The following is a 25,175-nucleotide window of genomic DNA, read 5'->3' on the forward strand; positions in this document are numbered from 1 at the left end:
GTGGCTAGATCATTTATTGCTATAAACAGATGATCATAGGCCAGGCACGGTGGCTCATGCCTCTAATCCCAGCACTTTGGGACCTAGGCGGGTGGATCACCTGAGGTCAGGAGTTCGAGACCAGCCTGGCCAACATGGCGAAACCTCATCTCTCCTAAACATACAAAAATTAGCTAGGTGTGGTGGCATGTGCCTGTAATCCCAGCTACTTGGGAGGCTGAGGCGGGAGGATCGCTTGAACCTGGAAGGCAGAGGTTGCAGTGAGCCGAGATCAAGCCACTGCACTCCAGCCTCAGCAACAGAAAAGGACTTCGTCTCAAAACAAAAAACAAAACAAAAAAAACCAACAACAAAAAAGATCCTGTTCTAAAATTTATTTTTGACATGGATTTACCTGTTGTGCAAAACATGACATAATATTGTTTAGGATGTTTTATATCGCATGGTTCTGTTTTCCTTCAGAGCCTTCAACAATAAAACCACTAAATAGGTGGTTTGTGAAACTCTCAAATGTCTTCCTGGTGGAAGTCATAAAGGCCACTACATACCTAGAGATGTTACTTACATATAGTTAGTGATTAGGGAGATAAGAAGGTGGAAAGACTTACATCTAAATCTCAGTTTTTATCACATCTTGGGTGACCTTGAAAATAAATCACTCTGAATTTAAGTTCTCTGCAAATGGATGTTGTCTCTTCCTTACTATATATAGTACATGTAAGTGGTTGGCACAGTGCCTAGTATATCACAGTGCCTAATAAATGGTACTTATCTAGAATATAACCAACCATTTAATACCTGAGACATCCCCTACTCCCAGATACAACAGGCACACCAAATATTCATCCATATTCTTCCTGAACACCTCTACTGAGAGCGAAAATTAATGTTGCTGGATGCAGCACATTCCATTCACGGCTCAGCTCTTAAGTTCTAAATATTATACCATGGTGGTTTTTCCTAGTAATTTAAACATAAATACATAAGAAAACTTACTTTTCTATAAGTTGTCTTTTTAAAGATGTTTGATATAAAAATCATAATTTTTTTTTTGAGACAGTCTCCCTCTGTCGTCCAGGCTGGAGTGCAATGGCACGATCTCGGCTCACTGCAATCTCCACCTCCCAGGTTCAAGCGATTCTCCTGCCTCAGCCTCCTGAGTAGCTGAGATTACAGGAGCGCCACCACACCCGGCTAATTTTTGTATTTTTAGTAGAGACGGGGTTTCACCATGTTGGTAAGGCTGGTCTCAAACTCCTGACCTTGTGATCCACCCGCCTGAGCCTCCCAAAGTGCTGGGATTATAGACGTGAGCCACCGTGCCCAGCCAAAAATCATAAAATTTTAAATACATTGTTGCATGTTTTTCTTTCATGTAATACTTTTTCCTTATACTTATCGTAAATGGGGCTACACCTTAAAAGCAGTAACTTAGTTTGCTGGATTTGTTATACTTTATACTAACATGGGTTTATAGTATGAAAGTTTTTCTTAAATGCTAGTAACTCAGTGACTGAATTTGTCTTTTAAGTTGAACTGTTCATTAAGTGACTTAAAATGTTAATATTATTCTGCTTGTACAAAACTAGGAAACAACAAATTGAAACTATAATGAGTTAAGAGATCTCAGCTGGGTGTCTTTGTTGGTGTCAAAGGTCAAATGAGACATTAAAAAATGCCAGGCGTCATACATATGACTGAAAAGCTCAGACTGAATGTTTGATTTCTGCAGAAGAGTGGAGATTAGCCAAAACTACTATTTTTTCACTAAACACTCCTTTTTCTTTAAAAATAACTTGCATGAGGGTCAGTTTCTATCAGAGAGATTGGTGATTTACTTGAATTCCTGAGTCAACTTTTTTCAGAAGATTCAGTTCAATCCATTGTTCTTCATGGGCCATTTGGGCTTTTCTAATTCTACAGAATGAATGTTCAGGATTCTTTTTTTTTATACTTAGGTTACTCTTGTCTCTGCTGCTCCTGGGAAAGTGATTTGTGAAATGAAAGTAGAAGAAGAGCATACCAATACACTAGGCACTCTCCATGGTGGTTTGACAGCCACATTAGTAGATAACATATCAACAATGGCTCTGCTATGCACGGAGAGGGGAGCACCCGGAGTCAGTGTCGATATGAACATAACGTATGTATCCAAACTGTATTCCAGATACCTTCTGTGTGATACCTGTCTAAACAACTGAGACTAAACACATTTATATTATTAGTAACGCATGAGATTCAATTAGCCGCTTATCTCCTTAACTGCAGCTATAGATTTTTGCCCTAAAATATTCCACGGCCTTAAAATCTAGAACTAGAGCAGTTAATTTTCAAGTGTATCAATAGTAAGAGAGGAATGATCCCAAACATTCAAAAAAGCAACATGCAGCTTTTAATGTGTATACTGATATAGGGGGGAAAAATCACAGACTGATGGCTCATACTGTTTCATACAGTCCTTAAAAGTGCCATTCAGGGCCAGACGCAGTGGCTCGTGCCTATATCTCAGCGCTTTGGGAGGCCGAGGCAAGAGGATTGCTTGAAGCCACGAGTTTGAGACCCCCATCTCTACAAAAAATAATTACATTTTATTTAATTTTTAAAATATCACTTGTAACAATATGAGGATTATATTGAGTACACACAATTCAAAATAGAGTTCATATACACATTGTAATCTTACTCTAACAAACTGAACACTAGTGTTGGGTTTTTTGGACATGGAGTCTCCCTGTGTCACCCAGGCTGGAGTGCAGTGGCGCAATCTGGCTACTTCAACCTCCGCCTCTGGGGGTCAAGTAATACTCCTGCCTCAGCCTCCTTAGTAGCTGGGATTACAGGTGTGCACCACCATGCCGGGCTAATTTTTGCATTTTTAGTAGAGACGGGGTTTCACCATGTTGGCCAGAGTGGTCTTGAACTCCTGACCTCAAGTGTCCACCCACCTCAGCGTCCCAAAGTGTTGAGTTTTAAGAATGGGCAGCAATCCTGGATCTCTCCCTGTGACTACACAGACATGTTCTGAGTTAAACTACATGATCAGGGAGCAGTGCCCCTCAGGGCCAAACTTCCAAAATGTAAAAAACTCAATTCCAACATAAACTGGTACTACTGCAGCCCCATTCATTAAAGAGCTGGGCGCAGGGATTTAGTTTCAAGACAACTGCTTTTTCCACCTAAGCAACAGAAAAATCTAACTGAGAGGTTAGGTTGAGAGAGTCATTGTGATAAGGTATGAGGGTAATGGAAATAATGTAGGCTCTTTTTTTTTTTTTTTTGAGATGGAGTCTCACTCTGTCGCCCAGGCTGGAGTGCAGTGGCGCAATCTCGGCTCACAGCAAGCTCCGCCTCCCGGGTTCACGTCATTCTCCTGCCTCAGCCTCCTAAGTAGCTAGGACTACAGGTGCCCACCACCACGCCCTGCTAATTTTTTTGTATTTTTAGTAGAGATGGGGCTTCACCGTGTTAGCCATGCTGGTCTCCATCTCCTGACCTTGTGATCTACCCGCCTCGGCCTCCCAAAGGGCTGGGATTACAGGCGTGAGCCACCGTGCCCAGCCAATGTAGGCTTTTAAGGAATCTAAATCTTTTATCAAGTTTACTTAAGAAACATTTAGTCCTTCTTTATGGAAATAAATTGAGGGTACAATAAGCAAATCACAAGATGCAGCCAAATGCTTTTTGAAATTAAGATGTACAGAAAAGAAAGGCTCTGCTTATGTTACTGGTGTGCATATTCAGCAGTCCTTATTTCATGTGGTAAGAGGTAAGACTAGTTGATGACTTGATTTTCCCTAAAAGTCTCTATTAAGAGCAGAGAGATCTTCAAACCTAGCACTGCATTTCTTGATCTACTAAGGTACTTTTGCCTTTACAACTCTAAGGAATTTTCGGTAAGTCAAACATAGTCTTGGCCTTTCAAATATGTGTTGCCAAAAACATTGGCCACCAAGAGCTGCCTAAGCTTCAAAAACTGATTCCCTTGAACAAAAACTAGCACATGGTCTTTCAAAAGTTAGAGCTATTTCAAAAGTAAATGAATAATGTTTCAGTCAATTAACACTTGATTCACTCTTTGATTTACTTGACATGGTACCAAATTTACTCCACCCCTGCACATCAAGTTCTATATTATACAGACTAAGGATGCCTGTTAGACTGTGACTTAGGTTAAAAACAAGCGAGGTTCCAAAATAACAAAAGGGGAAATTTTAGAATATTACTAACAAAATGCCAACTTCCAAATTCCCTGGACTTAATGTTTACTCATCTGTAGCACAATAGGTTCCTTATCTTCCTTCAGTTTAAGTTAATGTCTGTTAGCCAAATTTCTTGACTTCTAAAACAAAACTTAGGGAAATAAACTGGGCATACTACTACTAAACATGCCATTTTTCATTTCTTTACATTAAGGTATGTGAATTCAAGACAAGCCTGTTCTTTCCAGCAAGAAGATACACCTTTCTTTTTTTTTTTTTTTTGAGATGGAATCTTGCTCTGTTGCCCAGGCTGGAGTCCAGTGGCATGATCTCGGCTCACTGCAACCTCTGCCTCCTGGGTTCCTGCAATTCTCCTGCCTCAGCCTCGAAAGTAGCTGACATTACAGGTGCCCACCACCATGCCCGGCTAACTTTTGTATTTTGTAACTTTGGTATTGTAGTTGTATCTCAACTAAAAATGGGGTTTCACCACGTTAGCCAGGCTGGTCTCGAACTCCTGACCTCAGGTGATCCGCCCGCCTCGGCCTCCCAAAGTGCTGGGATTACAGGCATGAGCCATCGTGCCTGGCCAGATCCACCTTTCTTATACCTCCCAGCCATAAATACTGAAGCCTTATTTTGAATATGGCAAAAACACATACCCTTTTTAAAGGCTTCTTTGTAAAAAGCAGAAACATAAACTGTAAAGAAATGTTTCCCTTTAAAACATTAACATTTGTTTTAAACAATCCTCATCTCCCCAATTTTTTTTTTTAATTAGCTGGAGCCAGCTGAGTTAAAGATAACGATTACAAGTGAGTAGGATGTCCATCTCTTAAAAATATAGACAATCCATCACCAAGATTGTAAGGACATCGTATCAATTCCTTATAGTTGTTATATTGTCATTTTAGAGTCAAATAAATTGTAAATATGGCTAGGACAATGTATAGACACCAAGTGATATTTCACCTAAGAAGTTAAGGAGATTTAAATGAAAGCTGGAGGAGATCTTTCACCAGCCCCAAATAAATATGAAGTGGGAAACGTAAAGGGAAAAAAGGGGAGGCAAGAAAACCTCTTATATTTGGGAAAAGAAACGTGTGTGGGTAAGGAATGGGTAAGATACAACCTGATTAGGACCAGCCATTCACATTTGTCAGTACAGAAAGCTTACCAATACTACTGTTAAACTATTTTTATGAGTAAAATAAGTTACATAGGAACACTGTTGTGAGATGCACACAACCTTCCCTTTGAAAAATTATTTACTGTTAACTGTATTCATTTTCTTTCAAGGTACATGTCACCTGCAAAATTAGGAGAAGATATTGTGATTACAGCACATGTTCTGAAGCAAGGAAAAACACTTGCATTTGCCTCTGTGGATCTGACCAACAAGGTCACAGGAAAATTAATAGCACAAGGAAGACACACAAAACACCTGGGAAACTGAGAGCGCAGCAGAATGACCTAAAGAAACCCAACAATGGGTATCAAGTATAGATTTGGCTCAAACAGTTGTCATTTTTGAAATAAACTAGCAAAACCAGAAGCAGTTAGAAATATTTTTTGAGGAAAAGGACCTGGAAACCAAGTAGGGTAAAGGTAGGGGTGTCTTTTTTTTTTTCATTTTAAGCATCTTGTTTTTTATTCATGTGTGATAATTGGGTGAAAAATTCTTAGCTCAAAGTGTTTTGAAAACAGGTAAAGCAAAGAAATTAGCAGGGCCACCCACTCTGTTAAGATTAAAACTAAAGTCCCGTGTTAAGCTAAAGGAGAAATAGAAATTAATTATTCTAATTCTGTTTGGGCTGCTATAGCAAAAGTATCATAGACTGGGCAGCTTATAGGGACAACAGAAATTTTTCATGGTTCTAGAGGTTAGAAAGTCCTGGGTCAAGGCCCCAGCAGATCCTGTTAGGTGAGGGCCCGCTTCCTGGCTCATAGATGGTGCCTTCTCACTGTGTGGTGGAAGGGGCAAGTGAGCCCTCTGGGTTCTCTTTTTTTTTTTTTTTTTTTTGGAAACAAAGTCTCGCTTTGTTGCCCAGGCTGGAGTACAGCAGCACGATCTCGGCTCACTGCAACCTCTGCCCCCTGGGTTCAAGTGATTCTCCTGCCTCAGCCTCCCAAGTAGCTGGGACTATAGGCGTGTGCTATCACACTGTTTAATTTTTGTAGAAACAGGATTCGCCATGTTGGCCAGGCTGGTCTCGAACTCGTGACCTCAGCTGATCCGCCCGCCTTTGCCCCCACTAAGTGCTGGGATTACAGGTGTGAGCCAGTGTGCCAAGCCTGGGTTCTCTTTCTTAAGGGCACTTATTCCAATCTTGACGGTTCTGCCCTCATGATCTAATAACTTCCTGAAGACGCCCACCTGCTAATATCATCACCTTGGGGATTGGGATTTTAACATACAAATTTAGGGGAAACACATTCAGACCATAGCAATGGCCAATCCTTAGTGAATCTTAGGTTCTTCCCAGATCTAAAATGCCAAACCACACTTGCATTTCCTTAAGATTATGAAACTTCAAAATATATGAACTACAGCCCATATTGAAAAATAAAATAGATTGAGCCATATGCCTAAAAAAGGCCTCAAGAAAGTTTGAGGCAAAGCACATTAGTGATACAGGAAATGGTCCAATAGAGGGGGAAGAAAAAAAAACATGCTACTAGCTCCTTTTCTTGTACTTAGAATAAAACCATGCAGATCTCAAACCTCCAAGTTTACAGTATTGAAAAGACCAAGTTCATTTCTCAGAAGTCTCCAAGTTCAGTTGACTGTGGCACTCTTGAGACAGTCTCACTGTCTCTCAAGCTGGAGTACAGTGATACGATCCCAGCTTACTGTAGCCTCAAACTCCCAGGGTCAAGACATTCTTCCACCTGTCTCCTGAGTAGCTGCAACTACAGGTGTGTGCCACCATGCCTAATTTTATTTTTGTAGAGACAAGGTCTCATGTTGCCCAGCCTGGTCTCAAACTTGTAGGCTCAAGCAATCCTCCTGCCTTGGCGCCCCCTGCCCCACCGCAAAGTACTGAACTTACAAGTGTGAACCACTGCACCCAGCTGACTCTTCCTTGATTTCTGTGTCAGGGAGTCTTAATGAACATTTCATGATTAAAGACTAAAAAGGATGCAGCTTTAAGTAAATTTAAGTCAAGTTAACAGTTAAAGGCACATCCTTTCCCTACATCATAGGCTGATTTGTCCACCAAAAGGGCAGAAGACTCCACAGTACCAACAGTAGCAGTGAGCATACAGGGGTCCCAAATGTTTACTTCTAGAATTTCCCACTAAAAGGAACCTGGGCTCCTTGGAGAAACAGCTGATTCCAGGGCTTAAGGCTGGGACAGAAAAGTTACAGTATCTTCTGCATAAAAGCACATGCTCAAAATAATAAAGGCATGCAAATTATGATTCAGAGGGAAAAAATATGAGGCCATAGTGTTTAGGTAGATAATAAATGGCAGAGATAGAACACTTTCTTACAACAAATGCTGTAAATGGACAGAGGGGTAGATTTGGAAAATCACTATTTTGTAACCATCATAAAGACTGGTTTTAGTCTGGAAAGAATCACCAAGGGAGCTCCTGGTAACGAGCAGGATATTTGCACGTTGTTTCCCAGAGATTGCTAGTAATAAGTACCATATATAGGGAAAACCAGGATACCCTGACCAGGTGCTCAAAAGTAACATCAATGAAGAGCAGATGGAGAGTATGCTTGGGAAGGGTGTAAGCATGAATAAACAATTCAAATGCAAAATGAGTTAACAATTTACAAGAAAAATTGCCCTGTACTCCCAAAAAACATACAGGTCATGAAACACATAAAGGCTAAGGAACTGTTCCACATTAAAGACAAACTGAGAACAACTAAATTCAATGATCCTGTACTCTAGGGGGATCTAAGAAATGCTACCAAGGATACTGGGACAACAAAACAAATATGGATGATAAAGAGTATCCCATTCCCTGAGTTTGGTAATTTTACTCTAGTTATATGAAATATTCTTATACTTGGAACATACGCCAAAGTACTAAGGAAGGGGTAAGGAAGCACATGGTGTGCAACAAACTCTCAAATAGCTCAGAAAGTATGTATAAATGCACGTACAGAGAAAATGAAAAAAATGTGGCAAAATAATAAAAATGAGGGTAAAGATTACACAAGAACTTTCGTATTACTCTGGCAACTTTTCTAAATTATTCCAAAATAAAAACGTAAACAATGGCTGCCAAAATGCCTAACTTGGTGAACATAAATATAATTCAATATGGTAAATTAATACAATATGGCAAATTAAGAGACAGACCCTAGAGCCAGCCAGCCTGGTTTTAAATCCTCCCCTACTTATGATCTGAGCTTGTGCAAGTTACTTAACCTCTGCATCTATTTCCAGCCAAGGTTGAGAGGTTAAGACAAGAGCTTAGAAGAGTACCTGGCTGTAATAAACATTCAAAATGTTATTTCAAATAGATTGATTTTTAAGTAAGAGGACACATGAAAGCATTTTGAAATTTAAGAATGGCACTTTCCCATTAAGCAAGGCATAAGGCCAGGTTGCTAACTTTTGAAAGCTGACAGTATGTTCTTGATTCCTATTCTTGAAGTTACACACTCAATTGCCAGGTATTTTTCTTCTGAATTTGCCATTTAGCCACAGACTGAAATGAAATAATTCCCTAAGGTGACCAGTAGCATCAGTGAAATGGAAAAAAAAAGTTAACACTTCAAACTTTCTGTATTCACCTGAATAGTCAGGGAACTTTCACCTATTTTATTTAGGTTTTCTTTTTTTGTTTGTTTTTTTGTTTTTCCAAATTCCAACCAGAAGCTAAATACAATTGGAAACTGGTAAGCCCTAGTTTTACTCCAAAGGAGTAGGATCATTCAGATTTACTCCAATAAAAGTATGCAACCCTTAAGCAAAGCTCTTCATTTAAAAGGAAAAAAAAAAAAAAACACCTATACAGTAGTCTTTCCTTATGTTCATTGCACAAAATGAGTTCTGCTTTTAGAACTTTGATACTCAATGGTTAATTTTACAATTTAAGATTCCAACTTTATAACCTTTTTCTACTCCAAAACACCCTTTAGTTTTTCTATAGGATGGTGTAGAAACCAGCATTTCTGCAACAATTCACTGGAATTTTTTTCTTTGTAATAAAAATCTCTTCTCTGTAAAACCAAAAAACAAAACAAAACAAAGTCCTCTACCTATCATAGTTTCTGCAGCTATGAATGTATTTCCCAGTTTTATAGCTGCTTTATAGCTACTTCAGACTCCAGATCTGCTTTATTGAGTATACCTGCATCCACACACAGCAGAATACTCCTACAATAGCAACTTGGGGAAAGAGATCTGGAAAAAAAAAATACATGAGTACCAGGAAACAAACATGGCCCAGTAAAATATGAGGCAAGAATGCCTACAATGAGATGCGTTTTTCATTTAAGATTTCTTTCCCATGGTTGTATTTTCTTTTTTAAACAACCAGTTCTGGTCATTAGAATGAATCTGACAGTGCTCTGGAACGACTGTGATTATAGCAAAGCTATTGTTTTTAAAAATATTATTTATACCTGTTACATTCACTTCTCACCCTCTAAATACTGATGACAGATGTAAAAGAGGCAAATACCAGCACAAATGGGAAGACCATAAAAATGAGTATCACCTTGTGCTTTCAGATACATTTAAGCATTTCAGTGTACAATAGTCCTTTCATTTCACATTTTTAGTAAGATACTGATGCAGTGCAGCAAATATGCAAAGCATCTTCTTTCACACAGTCTGTGCACGACATCTAATTTTTTTTTAAGTTCTGAGATAAAAATGATTTAAAAAAATCCAGGATGAACGAGTTTCAAAATGCATAGTGTTCTGTGCATGAGTCCATTTTCTTTAAACTCTGAAAGAATAAAGTGGTAAGAAAACAAGAAAAAAAATTGCTGCTGCATTCTCTGATCTTCTCCATTTTGCTGGTCAGTACTCTACTCTGGCATATAAGGACGGAGGTGATCCTCTATGGTGCCAACTGCCCAGTGGGTGAGCTGTTCCTGTGGCAGGTAGAGGCAGATGCTGCATAACTTGAAGATTGTAGCTTTGTTTTTTGGAGTCTGGAAGGGGAAACATTTTAATACTTTTTAAAAATAAAACTTTAGCATAACTGTCACATGAAGTCAACTTCCCACAATTAAGCATCTTAACATACAGAGTAAGGGACAAATTACAGTCCCTATCCATATTCTAGACAGACAAAATCTTGCCATATAAGATGCAAGAAAAATTTATGCAGAATTAAAAGATAAAAAGTTGGGGAAGTAAACCAGAGACTACTTGCTAGAAGAAATTAAAGCTAAAAGCATTTCATGAGTTTGAAGTCATTTTTACATACAGGAAGACAAAGCAGATGTGGTAAGAATAGAAGCTAGTGAGAGGATGAAGGAATAGGTAAAAATTTAAGGCTGGGTGTGGTGGTGGTACTCTCAGCACTTTGGGAGGCTGAGTCAGGAGGACTGCTTGAGCCCAGGAGTTCAAGACCATTCTGGGCAACATGAGGAAAACCCACCTCTATAAAAAATACAAAAATTAGCTGGATGTGGTGGCACATGCCTGTAGTCCAGCCACTCGGGAAGCTGAGGTGGATCACCTGTACCCAGGAGGTCAAAGGTATGGTGAGCCATGATCATGCCAGTGTACTCCAGCCTGGTGACAGAGTGAGACCCTGTCTCAAAAAATAAAAGAAAGATTTAAGCATATCCTGGGGTAAGGGACTAGAAGAAAGCCAAACTATTACCAGTTAAATCAAAAACCCTTATTTTTAAGAAGTAGTTACCATTTGAACATTCAACTTAACTACAAAGTTCATCTTTTGTTCACTATCTAGTACCTCTAAAAGGCAAAATAAAGACTGACTTTGAAGATGTCTGAAGTAGTCTACAAATGTAAATGAACCTATACATATGTACATATACTTTACTTTGTATTAATTTTAGAAGCAAAATGCTCGCTCACAACAGTTACCTGTCCAAGATCACACAGCCAGCAAGTGGCTGCATCTAAAAACTAAACTGCAATACTTGGATTGCTGCTTAAAAGGGAAGTGGTTATTTGTTGTGGGAAGTGGTTATTTGTTGTTGGCAGTGTTTTTTTTTTTTTTTTTTTTTTTTTTTTTTTGAGATAGGGTCTCACTGTGTTACTCAGGCAGGAGTGTGTTGGTGCCATCATGGCTCACTGCAACTCTTAAAATCCTGGGCTCAAGCGATTCTCCCCACCTCAGCCTCCAGAGTAGCTAGGACCACAGGAGCATGCCACAATGTCTGGCTAATTTCTTTGATTTTTTGTAGAGATGAGGTCTCACTCTGTTGCCCAGGCTGGTCTTGTACTCTTGGACTCAAGCAATCCTCCCCCATCGGCCTCCCAAAATGCTAGGATTACAAGAGACACTGTGCCCAAATGGAAGTGCTTATTTGAAATAAATGTGGATCTTTTAAATAAATGTCACTCATCCTTTTAGATTTAAGAAGTCGGCTGGGCACAGTGGCTCAAGCCTGTAATCCCAGCACTTTGGGAGGCCAAGGCAGGCAGATCACAAGTTCAGGAGAACAAGACCAGCCTGGCTAACACGGTAAAACCCCGTCTCTACTAAAAATACAAAAAATAAAATAAAAATCAGCCAGGCGTGGTGGCATGCGCCCGTAGTCCCAGTTACTCGGAGGCTGAGGCGGGAGAATGGTGTGAACCTGGGAGGTGGAGCTTGCAGTGAACTGAGGTCCCGCCACTGCACTCCAGCCTGGGCGACAGACTGCCTCTCAAAATAAACAAACAAAAAAGAGGGCCAGATCAGTGCTTCTGGAAACACAATGTGTTTCAAATCACCTGAGGGTTCTGTTTAAAGTGCAGATTCTGATTCGTAGAGTCTGAGAGTCTATATTTTTAACAAGTTCTCAAGTGATGTTTATCCGTTGCCCACACATCTGGTAGAAATGCTTTAGGGCAACGGTTCCCACTACTGTTCACTAGAATCATGACTTTTACAAGCTTCGAAGGAGGTGGGTTTTTTCCCTTTTGTTTTAAAAAAAAAAAAAAAAAAAAAAAGCTTGCCAGGTTGCTGTAAAGTGCGGCAAAATTTGGGAACCATTGTTCTACGGTGAGGTCTAGGAAATGCTGTTTTAAAAATTCGTTTTTTTTGAGACAGGATCTCGTTCTGTCACTCAAGCTGGAGTGTAGTGGCAAGATCTCACTGTAGCCTCCTAAGCTCAAGCAATCCTCCCCCTTCAGCCTCCCCAGCAGCTGGGACTACAGGCACACACCACCATGCCTGGCTAGTTTTTATATTTTCTGTAGAGATGAAATTTTGTCATGTTGCCCAGGCTGGTCTGGAATTCTTGAGCTCAAGCAATATACCCGCCTCGGCTTTCCAAAGTGCTGGGATTACAGGTGTGAGCCACCATGCCCAGCCTTTTTTTTTTTTTTTTTTTTTTTTAAGTAACTTCAAAAATAATGCAGTGTTTGGGGGAGAAAACAAGTAACTTGTATAAAAAACATTTACTAACCAATAAGTTTTTTGAATGAGCCTGTAAGTGGTTTTCAAAAACCTGCTTACCTGCAAGTGCTGTCTGTCAATGAAGAGAAACACTGACTGGTTAGGATTGTTGACAACAATTCCAGTCTTGTCCTTGCGGCTCAGTACATGCAGAAACTGTTTCTCATAGTCACCGTGATGAAACTCAAATTTGGCCTAAATACAAAATACAACATTTGTATTTAACTTCAAACAAGTTATACTACCTGAAACATCTGCATCTATATGCATATAGCTGTGCTGTCCAATAAAACAGCCAACAGTCAAACGTTATTTTTTCCTCTTTAAAAAACAAATTATGGCAAACCCACAGCTAGTATCACAGGCAAAAATTTAGATTAAAAGATATTTACAATTCCATTCTTCAGTAACACTAGCCACATTTCAAATGCTCGATGGTCACATTGACTACTGGCCACCATTAAGAACAATCTCTTGAGATACGGAACATTTCCTTAATTGTAGAGAATTCTATTGGACAGTACACTCCACGGCGACAGCTGATCGGGAAATTCTCTGCATCAAAATGACTAAATCCTAGTACTCCATGATCATAAAATTGTATTTTCAAACCTACTCAGTCCAAGACTCCCACCATAGTACTTTAAGCCTCAAGGACATCTCTTTTGATTAGGAGGCACATTGTTAATTGCTGTTTCTAAGAAAAAAATAAATGTTTATTCTAACCCTAGCTGCACAACTAATTACGTGACCTTACGCAGATCCCTTAACTTACCTAAACTTCAGCTTCCTCATCTATAAAATAAAGCCGTAACCCATTTCACAGGACAGTTAAGAGGATTAAATGAAATGTAAAGCCCACAACTGAAATATAGTTCTGCTCCTCACAGATAGGCTATGTTTTTATGTGATTTTTTCCCCACAGCTAGCCTTGGGTTGTTTTCAAAAATTTGTGAAGTTATGAAAGACTGTTATCAATTAACTCAGAACACGCCCTTCAATCTTTTAACATTAGGAAGATCAACTCCATCCTCCCACAAAATATCTGTTGGGCATGGGGAGACACCAAATGCTAAGACATGACCAGGCTTGATGAAGAATTCAAGAAACCTAGACTTAACAATATGATATTTAGATAATACTGAGTTGTACAAATAATCGTTAGTCCATTTGGTTCAAACAAATTTTATTGCCGTGTTACGTCTAAAACAGTAGGAAATAATACCACTGAAAAACCAAGTTCCTGCTATGCAGGATTTTATACCTAGGAGCTTTTCTTATAAACCATAACATAAACTATGATATAGCATCACAATATACTACATGTAACATGACACCAAACTGTACTTCCATACAATTCAAATACTAAATTATTCGTATGATCATAACCATATCAAAAGCATGCTATTAGCTACTAAAAAATAGGAATAAGATTACTTTAGCCTTAACGGGCTTATTACACTGCTGAAGAGGACAAGTACATCCAAATATAAAATCCAACTTGCTTCAATTCCTTTCCTAGAATAAGATGTGATTATTTGTAAAACTCCAATTTTTCCCCCTTTTTTTTTGAGACGGAGTTTCGCTCTTGTTGCCCAGGCTGGAGTGCAATGGCACGATCCTGGCTCACTGCAACCTCCGCCTCCTGGGTTCAAGCGATTCTCCTGCCTCAGCCTCCCGAGTAGCTGGGATACAGGCATGCACCACCACGCCCAGCTAATTTTGTATTTTTAGTAGAGACAGGACTTCTTCATGTTGGTCAGGATGGTCTAAAACTCCTGACCTCAGGTGATCTGCCCCACTCAGCCTCCCAAAGTGTTGGGATTACAGGCGTGAGCCACTGCGCCCGGCCCAAATTCGGTTCTTATCATCAAACTGCTATAGGACAAAAAAATAAATAACAGTAAGTAACACGGGCACATTATGATTTTGGATTGCACCTTTAAAGATTAAGAGAATTTCCCCAGGACAAGTAGCAATGGTAAGTAATCTGATAAATGCTGACTGGGCATGGTGGCCCAAATCTATAATCCCAGCACTTTGGGAGGCCAAAGCAGGAGGATCACTAGAGGCCAGGAGTTTGAGACCAGTCTGGGCAACACAGTGAGATCCTATCTCTACAAAAATAATTAGCTGGGCATGGTGGTGCACACCTGTGGTCCCAGCTACTCATGAGGTTGAGGTGGAAGGATCACTTGGGCCTAGGAGGTCAAGGCTGCAGTGAGCCATGACTGTGCCACTGTACTCCAGCCTGGATGACAGAGTGAGACCCCATTCTCACCATCTAAAAACAAAACAAAACAAAACAAAACAAAAAAGCCATGCTAGGAAACAGAACCAACACAAAAACAAATGTGTTAAAAACTGAAATACTATTCAAGTAACAAAGCTGCAACATGGGAAGTAACCAAGGTGGGTGCAAGAACAGTAATCACACTGAAAAAAGGTTTGAGTGAGACTGAAAAGGGCCTTCCTTATGATTCTGTAGCAATTCTATCATATTGAATATCCACTTATGTGAAAAGAAACGGTGTACACACACAAACACACAACTTCTCATAAGCAGCATGAAAGAAGAATTCCCACAGAAGTAACGAAATATTCTAACAGTTGGGGGAGGAGCTAACCTCAGTAGTAGCATTAATAATGAAAAGAAGAGATATATTTCAGTAGTACCTCCTGGCACTTCACAGTACACTGAAGAACTCACTATTTAAAAACAATCCTTATTCTGGTTCCGATTATACCCTCACTGCCCAAATTTTCAGATTTTAAAGTGCTTCAAAAGGCCAGGCACCGTGACTCATATCTGTAATCTCAGCACTTACAGAGGCTGAGGCAAGAGGATCACTTGAACCCAGGAGTTCAAGACCAGTCTGGGCCACAAAGCGAGACCCCATCTCTACAAAAAATTAATTAAATTTTTAAAATAAGTGCTTTAAGAGTCAAAAAAAAAAAAAAAAATGAGGCCTGGGGGTTAAAATTTACCATTCCTTTTCTCATTTTCTTTGAGAAAGAACTAAGTGAGTTGTATTTAAGGCCCCTCATACAGGATATTCATACATTTCAAATTACTTCAGAAAAGCAAATTAGTTCTTACAATATTAACCTACTTACTGCAGTTGAATTCTAAAGTTATTACTTACATCATACTGCTTACATTCAGTCCAGAATTTTAAGATTCTATAATTAACAGAGGTAACTTTTCACAGTACAGGGTAGTGAGTTAAAAGCATAGTCAGTCCAGGCTTTTATCCTATTTAACTGCCTTGGGCCTTATTTACCTAATTTCTGACTCAGTTTCCTCCTATCTACCACCCAGTTATTTTAAGGACTGAAATTAAATATATATAAAGTAAGAGAAAGTCTAAGGCCGGGTGTGGTGGCTCATGCCTGTAATCCTACCACTTTGGGAGGCCAAGCCAGGCAGATCACTTGAGGTCAAGAGTACGAGACCAGCCTGGCCAACATGGCAAAACCCCGTCTCTACCAAAAAAAAATACAAATATTAGCTGCGCGCCTGTAATCCCAGCTACTCAGGAGGCTGAGGCACAAGAATGGCTCAAACCTGCGAGGCAGAAGTTGCAGTGAGCCACGATCACGCCACCACACTCCAGCTTGGGCAACAGAGCAAAACCCTGTCTCAAAAAAAAGGACAAGCAAAAAGGAAAAAGCTGGCTCACACCTGTAATCCCAGCATTTTGGGAGGCCGAGGCAGGCGAATCACGAGGTCAAGAGATCCAAACCATCCTGGCCAACATGGTGAACACCCGTCTCTACTAAATATACAAAAATTAGCTGGGTGTGGTGGCGTGTCCCTGTAGACCCAGGGAGGTTGAGGCAGAAGAAATCACTTGAACCCAGGAGGCAGAGGTAGCAAGGAGGCGGAGGTTGTAGTGAGCCAAGATCACACTACTGCACTCCAAACTGGCAACAGAGTGGGACTCCATCTCAAGAGAAAAAGAGAGAAAAAAAAAAAAGCAGAAGCCTAGTACAGTCAACTCTCAATAAACATCAGCCATGACTTCAAAGAGTACTTGACACAAGACTAAAGTTAACTATTTCGAATAAGGTCCCAGTGGGAAAGGCGGGGTATCAGAAATTTGAAAACATACTGTAATACGCAGACCTACATTTTTCCAATGGAAAATCCTTAACTAAAAAACCAAATCTTAACACCACCTCCAGAAAGTAGATAGAGTTATCAGCCCTGTTCTGAAAACTTTAAATATGCCTTTTCTATTCCTGTTTTCATGCCTTTTATATTCATTTTCTCCAGTATTCTTGTCAGTCAGATATCATCCATTAAATGACAGAAATACAGATGCTCCACAACTTGTGATGTTACATCCTGATAAACCCAGTGTAAGTTACACGTATTTTAAATCAAAAAGTGACTTTTTAACTTACAACAATTCCATGAGTTTACCTGGATGTAGTCCCATCATAAATCAAGGAGCACAATGAATTGATATGGCTTTCACATCATGGTAAAGTTGAAAAATCTTAAGTTGAACCATTGGAAGTCAGGGGAATCTGTATACAGTACTTTCATATGTATAACCAAAGGATTATCTTTAGAACTCAGCTGAATTAATCTTAAAACATTAAAAATGATGATTATTAGAGCTTATGTGTAGCAACATTACCATGGGGGCGGGAGAGTATATCAACTTATACAGTCTGTGAAAAACATAAGCACCACAAAGATACTTCAGGGTAATAAGCAGAAGCAAAAGTTTTAAATTACAAATAATCCTCACAATTAGCTTAAAATAAAGCCTTCTAATATTTGATTTAGTATACTTAAAATGAGTCCTTAATGTCATCATTTTTCTGCTTATAAAAGTATACTTAAGAAAATTGTGGCAATATATGCCATAAATTATAAAGGAAACATATATGTAAACACATATAATAAAAAAGGAAAGTTAGCTACACCTGACCTACAACCAAGCACACCTAACACTTTGGTGGACTTCCATCTTCTATGCATGCAAATATACTATAAATAAAACTAGGTTCAACATGAGTAAATGCCCTTAACACTAGAGGGGGGTTTCACTTGAGCAATGTCCAGTATACCATGACAAACAGTCAAACATCAGCAAGATTTTAAGGTTAAGAATGACTACTAAATTTACTTCTTTCCTCTATAATTTTATATACAAATCAACTTCTAGAAAATGATTTCTTCACGCATTTCAGACCACACTCCTTTGGGAAGCAGCAGAGTTAAATATACTGTTTTAGAAGGATGTGTGGTGAAGGCTACAAGAGTTACAGATCTCAGAAGCTCATGTGTGGGCCCCTCTATAAATCAATAAATGTCCACTTCAAAAGATTTTCTCTAGCCATAACTTCAAAGCCACACTGGGCAGGTGGGACCACCACAATGTCAAGAGATTCTATAATCCAAATGCTTTCTTCTCTTGCATCACAATACTCTAAATAGGGGGGACTTGTGAAATAAAACTATCAGAAACCATATTCCCAAAGAATTTATCAAGTTAGACCCTATTATATTCTAGTAGTTTTCACATACTGAAATACTCATCACACTTATTTTAGACCAAAATACCTGAACAGGCCTAAAAGGCTCATCAGATTCCTTCCACCTAGAAAACAGGAGACAGACAATTTTTTCAATATCATTCCGAGGCCAAAGAATGAAATCCATCTCCTGAGTACAGCCAATTACATCCTATAAAATGAGGAGGAAAAAAAAAGTTTACTTTTAAAGAAACAGCTACATCAAGCAATGTCACAAATTATAGGGTTTCCCTACAAAAACATTTTATAAGTACAAAAGACCTACCATATATCATTTTATATCTTAGGAAGTAAACATAATAGTTTATAATCTGAATAGCTCATGATGTAATTTTTTATTTTTGGAGAGGGTCCCTCTCTGTGGCCCAGGCTGGAGTGCAATGGCGCAATCTCTGCTTACTGCAACTTCCGCCTACCAGGTTCAACTGATTCTTGTGACTTAGCCTCCCAAATGGCCGGGATTACAAGTGTGTGCCACCATGCCCAGCTAATATTTTTTTGTATTTTTAACACAGATGGGGTTTCACCACATCAGCCAGGCTGGTCTCGAACTCCTGACCTCAGGTGATCCACCCACTTCGGCCTCCCAAAGTGTTGGGATTACAGGCGTTAAGTCACTGCGCCCGGCCCTAATTTTTTTATCTTGCAGAGAGTCACATACACTCAGTCCAATGCTCCTAACACCAAGACCTAGATTTATCAGTGCACAGAGAAAACTCCAACAAAATCTCTGATATCTGTTGTGTTGTCAGACCCTGAAACTTTATTTCCACCTTTAAAAATCAGAATCTATTTAACAAAGAGGTCTTAGAACTCTTAATATGAATCACTATCCTATTATAGTTGAAATGCTATTTTTATGTTGATAGGAAACTACTTTTCTCCATTCCTGACTTCTGCTTCATTACTATAGCCAGCGTATTAATTTTTGAAGGTCCACAAATCTCTTCCAGACCAGTACCTGGTTATCACCAGCATTCTCCCCAAGTAACTGTGGGGATATCTTGGTTCAGGTATGCCCAGATTAACTTTTAATATGTTGCAGAAGTTTACAAAGCTGGAAACACTTCCTTATATTCATATTCCCCCCAAAAAAGGAAATGCAATAAACGGAGATATAAGACATGTATCCTCAATAATAATACACACGATTATGAGCCTAATACAACAAAGTTTCCCACGTTTTACTCAAGGTCAAATTTTAAAAAACAAACCTACTTTAAAAATTTTAAAACTTTATGTATAACACTTAAATGATTAAAAATAGTTGGCTACTGGCTGGGTGCAGTGGCTCACACCTGTAATCTCAGCACTTTGGGAGGTCAAGGCAGGAGGATGACTTGAGGTCAGGAGTTCCAGACCAACCTAGCCAACACGGCAAAACACTGTCTCTACTAAAAATACAAAAAATTAGCCGAGCATGGTGGCACACAACTGTAGTCCCTACTCCCAACCACTGAGGAGGCTAAGGCAGAGGCATCATTTGAATACGCAGGGGCAGAGGCTGCTGTGAGCCAAGATCACGCCACTGCACTCCAGCCTCAGCAAAAGAGCAAAACTTTGTCTCAAAAAAAAAAAAAAAAGTCCGCGATCATCAACACCTAACACGGATTAAAGAAATTCCTTTATATACTTTATCCACATAAGAATGGTCTGGGGTAAAAAAATGTCTTTTTCTAATCCTATAAACATAGTGCTTTAAAGTCACGATCCCAGTTATCAACATGGCACAAAGACAAATTTACCCTTAAAGACTGGTCACTATCATAACTACCCACTTTAAGGGGGGATTGGGGGGGTGGGAAAGGCAAGGTTAATCCACAGAAACTTTATCAAGTCAAGACTTAAGGCAGAACTTACCCTTCTCATAGACTGATATCGAGGAGCATGGAGCTGTACCACATCCTTCTGTAAAAGCTCTAGGGAACTTTCCAAGGAATAGCTGGAATCTCGCACACCTTTCAGGATATTTTCTTCATAATTATTTGTCATGACTGGTATAACCTCAGACACTTCAAAAAGTGCTGACTTTTTCTTCTAAAAGAAAAGAAAATGGTGTATTAACCCACAGGGAACACAGCCTTTTAACACTCAGTTCATATTACAATGTCATGTAACATTAACTCCACAAAATTCCTAACTGTCTGAAATAACTTATATACTGAAAACACATGTTCAGATAGGTAATTTGTTCTGTTCTTCTCCTACCCTCCCCCTCCAACCATACATGTACAAGCTATCATTTGAATGTTTAATGCTTGAGTTTTATAGCATAATGGTATCCATAGCATTATTCTGGACACTATTTCTTAAAATTAAAAATCTCACCAGTTTTAAAACAACGCTATTCAGACAAATGAATTGTTGCATTCCTATGGGTGGTTTTTTTTTTTTTTTTTTTCAGATGGAGTCTCGCTGTGTTGCCCAGGCTAGAGTGCAGTGGCACGATCTTGGCTCACTGCAACCTCTGCCTCCTGGGTTCGAGGGACTCTCCTGCCTCAGCCTCCCGAGTAGCTGGGATTACAGGCCTGTGGCACCACATCTGGCTAATTTTTGTATTTTCAGTAGAGATGGGGTTTCACCATGTTGGTCAAACTGGCCTTGGACTCCTGACCTCAAGTGATCCGCCTGCCTCAGCCTCCCAAAGTGCTGGGATTACAGGCGTGAGCCACCGCACCCAGCCAAAACCATCAATATTTGAAAGACTAAAAAAAAGCACACCAAGTTATCTTTTAACACTAGTCGAGACCAAGTTCGCATCACAAAACTACTTTTTGAAATTCTATACTATTAAATATATATCATGAATTATTCAGGGCAACTGCATGGACACTGTCCATTCACAGAATAAACCAGATTATCATTGGTGTTAAAGAATTAGATGGTGCAATTTGGGGCAATGTATAGATTAAATACAAAGATCCGGTCTCATCACTTATTATCTTGGCTTAATCAAGATCCAAGATATGCTCCAATCCTTCCAAGATATGCTCTTGGAAGAGCATACATTATATCTTTAACTAAAATCCAATCTCATCAATTCTGAGTCAGCTTGTCAACAAAACAAAAGTGGAGATGTAAGTCCTTGATACCACCCAATCTTGGGGCAGTCACTTCAAAAATTACTTTAAAATCACTTCACAACACTATACTTCAGCAGCTAAGAATGTTCTTAAATACAAATAACCTTTTAGGAGTTAAGAGTTGGGGCTATGCATGGCAGCTCCTGCCTGTAATCCCAGCACTTTAGAACACCACAACAGGAGGATCACTTTAGCCCAGGAGTTCAAGACTAGCCTGGGCAACACAGTGAGGCCTGTCTCAGCAACAAAAATAAGTAAATAAAAGAGTTAAACAGTAGGGGAAAACCCGGGAAACTTCCAGATACTAAATAGATACCACACTAAGACTGTATTTCTGGTATGAAATTAGCTAACAATTTAAGCACCAAAATTCAAGTAGCACTTCCTTATATTCATAACCTCATCTCCGGTGAAATAAGCCTTGTTGATAATTTAAGAAAATGGTCACTTTAAGTTGCAAAAATTACTGCTTTTATCATCCCATTCTTGACTACACTCACAACTCACTGTTTGCTATTTAACTGTGGAACTAATTCGGATTAAGACCTCCACCGCCCCTAAAAATGAAACTTCCTCTAGGTCATTTTGAATTTTTAAAAACTGTACTTCTATATGAGGCAAAATGAACTCTAAGTAAAAAAGAAAATCACACTTCCAAACACAAATTAACCATTTCAGTATTTAATTGCTCCTAAAAGTTAAGGTGCACTCTACTTCATTAGATGTATGAGAAACAGTTACCTACATTACGGAGTTTAAGAAACAGACTAACTTTAGCATATAAACACTCTAATTACAATTTAACATTTCAAGCATCTTATTTATACTCTACATTAGATAATCTTTAAATTCTGTCCTAAGGTTTCCTATGTTAACTCCACATAAAATTTTATAATGTTGCCCACCCCATGTCAACTCAGTGTATATAACTATTAAGCTTCAGACTCAAATTTATTTCCAAACCAAGAAACACTCAAGGATCTTTTTGTATGCTGCAACTGCTCAATTCACAGAATCACCCCTAAGGGTGAAAAACAGAGCATACAAAGCAGACTTTTTTCAACCACTCTTTAACCTAATATTCATAATAATTTAAGAGTAACAAATAATACACACTTACAAAAATCACTTGTGCTAATTCACCATTAAGAACTTTAAATTACCTTCTCCTTGAATACAAACGCAATATACATCTTGAAGTCAAACTGGTCAGCTAGAGATTCTTTTTTCTTTCTAAGCTGAGCACGTAGTCTGTTCAGAGCTTGTTTCTTCCGGGAGTTTGGGTCCCCCATTTTGAAATACAGGTGGTACTAAAGCCTTTGGAAATTGTCACTAAACTACGGGCACTTTTTCTTAAGACTCAAGTACAACAGAAACAAGTCATTTTTTTTCCTGCTAATATGATTGAATAGCGAAAATCACGACTGTAACCCAAAAACTGCACCTTCTGGCAATATTAGCAGACTGTCATATTACAGGGTCAAGAAACAAAAGCTGCTGTCCAGTCATGTTTGGACAATAACGTTTGGGGTCAGACGGGAAAGAGGGAAGAAAGGAAAGAGGAGAAAATACTTTAACTAACTTTCTGGAAAACACATTTGGCTTAACTGCCAAAATAAAGGCTTTGCGGAGAAATGAAAAGCCTATAATCAGGATTTAGGTGTGTAATAAAACACAGCTGACACCAGACCAATCCCTAAAATCCATCCGGATTTTCCCCTCTTTTTAGAAAAGGGATTAAGAAAAGGAACAGGGAGAGGGGGAAGTGTGATCCTTGCTTTCCAAAAAAAAAAAAAAAAAACCAGAAAGAAAACTCACCAAAACCAAAACCAAAACCAAAACAAAACACCAAAAACAGGGTAGGTGAATGAAACTGAAATATCCAATTAGATTTTACCCAGCCAGCTCCATGGCTGTGGTACCTAATTCTTAGTTATTTCAGATTTCACTATTGCTATGTATTGTCAGTGCTTGTTATTGATTACACTTGGTGGTGAGCGTAGAGAAAAGTGCAAAATCAGTAGAGAAGGAAAGGGAGAGGTACAGGGTTTCCCTGCAATCAACTACAGTGTATACCGGGGGCGGGCAGCTGTTGCCCAAAGGAGCCATGAGAAAAAACAGCGGAGTCATTACCAACTTCCCCATCACCCACATTTTCACCCTCAGGCGGCTGCTAACGCTGCTGCCAAGGAGATTCATGATGGCAAAAGGAAAAGGGGTATATAATACGGTATTAATTATTCCGGCTCTGTGGTTAGACCTGATTAATGCCCGGGTTCCCAACACCCCCAGCCTGCAACTAGTCCTACATTCCCCAAGGGAGACTTCCCTGTGGATTTGCCCCCGTTCAAGATGGTGGGGAGTGCGATTTATCTTCTTGTGAGCATTGCCGAGGCAAAGGTGGCGGGTTCTTCTCCCAAATCCCAGGCGGTGCCCGGAGACCACCTGCCTTCCACCCCCCCAGGTCCCACCCCCACCCCTTGCCTTCAGCGGCAGCGACTCACTCGCACCACGGGAGACACAGGATCACTCAGGTTTTCACTCATTTCATCGTGGAAACAATTCCCGCCCGGGTGGAGTAGGCGGGAGAGGGTAAATGGGAAGGTTCAGGGGGGAAAAAAAGAAAATAATTGTGTTAATATTACTTCTAAAGTAAGCCCACCCACCCTCCCCCCAAAAAATTAAGTTCCCGGATTAGCTCTCTCACGTTGAACAGACCATGTTTCCAGAGTTTGGATTGTTTAGGGTGGGGTCGTTAGTTTGTTTCCCGAGGGGCAGGGGGTGGAACTGAGGCAGTTAGGGCGGGGTGGGTGACAGGGAAATCCCCTCCCTGTCCCCGCGAAGCCCGGGACTCACGGACCGACTCTCGGGCGGGGTTTGGGCCCTCTAGCCGCAGCCTGCGGGCGGAGCGGTGGCGGCGGCGGAAGAGGCGGCGGCGGCGGGGGCGCTGCTCGTAGCACGGGCAGGAGCCATGTCAAGAGAAAACCACCAGCCAACTGAGCCCCTCCATCCCCGCTGCAGTGCGCACTGTGACTGGACCGCCCGCGCTGCTGCCGCCGCTCAGCCCCCACCTGGGACCCATAGTCTGGCTCGGCGCCCTGGGCGGCGACGGAGGGGAAGGACTCGGAGACAGCGGCGACAGGGAGAGAAAAAGAAAAAGAGGAAAAACGAGGAGAAAGATGGGGAGTTGGATTGGTACTGGCGGAGGAGGGGGAAGGGAAAGGAAGCCCTGCGCTACGGGTCAGCGAAGTAACCCCCCAAAATAAAGTTATTTCAGTTCAAGCATCTGCTCTTGAGTCTTTCTTCCCCCTACAGTCGGATTCCGGCTCTCAGAAAAAGTCGAGGAGACCCGGAGGGGGGAAAAGCCGAAGCTGTTGATAAGCGTCCGCGGCGGTATTGCCTCGTTCCCCCCCCCACCGGTGGCTGCAGAAGCGGCGACGGCCTCGGGCGCCTCTCGGGTCCGGGGCAGAGTCGCGTTTGAGAAAGAAGCGAGAACAAACAACTTAAAATGGCAGCGAGGCCGCTGCGTCACCCGCCTCTCACCGGCACCGCCCCGGTGTGACTGCGACTGCGCGTCCTCTGGGACCCCACCATTTGCACAGAATCAAAGGGGGAGAAAGGATTGGAGGTGGGAAAGTTTGCAAGGTTATCGAAAAACGGAAAACAGATGAAGAGTACAGAATAGCAGTAGGTATTTTAAAAGTTGAGTCTTTGAATTTAACCTTTCCATTTCAGTAATCTCGCCTCAAAAGGGAGTTTGAGTGTTGAGACGCCTCTC

General features: G+C 40.3%; 2 protein-coding genes across 3 annotated transcripts in view; one reads left to right on the plus strand and one right to left on the minus strand.

Moving 5' to 3' along the window:
• Positions 1 to 5,754, plus strand: part of ACOT13 (acyl-CoA thioesterase 13) — a 30,762-nt gene extending 25,008 nt beyond the window's left edge. Inside the window, exons 2-3 of the mRNA XM_007973546.3 lie at positions 1,959 to 2,143; positions 5,499 to 5,754. Of these exons, the coding sequence (XP_007971737.1) occupies positions 1,959 to 2,143; positions 5,499 to 5,655 (342 nt within the window). The 3' untranslated portion in view covers positions 5,656 to 5,754. The remainder of the gene's footprint in view (positions 1 to 1,958; positions 2,144 to 5,498) is intronic.
• A 3,194-nt stretch (positions 5,755 to 8,948) lies between these two features.
• Positions 8,949 to 24,876, minus strand: C17H6orf62 (chromosome 17 C6orf62 homolog). Of its 2 annotated transcripts, none has more exons than XM_007973544.3 (5): positions 23,902 to 24,876; positions 20,175 to 20,351; positions 18,343 to 18,465; positions 12,822 to 12,956; positions 8,949 to 10,332 (listed from the first exon to the last, which is right to left on the minus strand). In XM_007973544.3, exons 1-5 carry the CDS (start codon positions 23,941 to 23,943, stop codon positions 10,207 to 10,209), a joined length of 603 nt encoding a protein of 200 aa, XP_007971735.1. In that variant the 5' UTR covers positions 23,944 to 24,876; the 3' UTR covers positions 8,949 to 10,206. The 2 variants fall into 2 exon arrangements, with proteins under 2 accessions (XP_007971735.1, XP_007971734.1); XM_007973543.3 differs by having other exon boundaries at positions 22,561 to 24,327.
• Between the last annotated feature and the right edge of the window lie 299 nt (positions 24,877 to 25,175).

The sequence above is a fragment of the Chlorocebus sabaeus genome, chromosome 17 (genome assembly GCF_047675955.1).
Source record: "Chlorocebus sabaeus isolate Y175 chromosome 17, mChlSab1.0.hap1, whole genome shotgun sequence".
Classification (NCBI taxonomy): domain Eukaryota; kingdom Metazoa; phylum Chordata; class Mammalia; order Primates; family Cercopithecidae; genus Chlorocebus; species Chlorocebus sabaeus.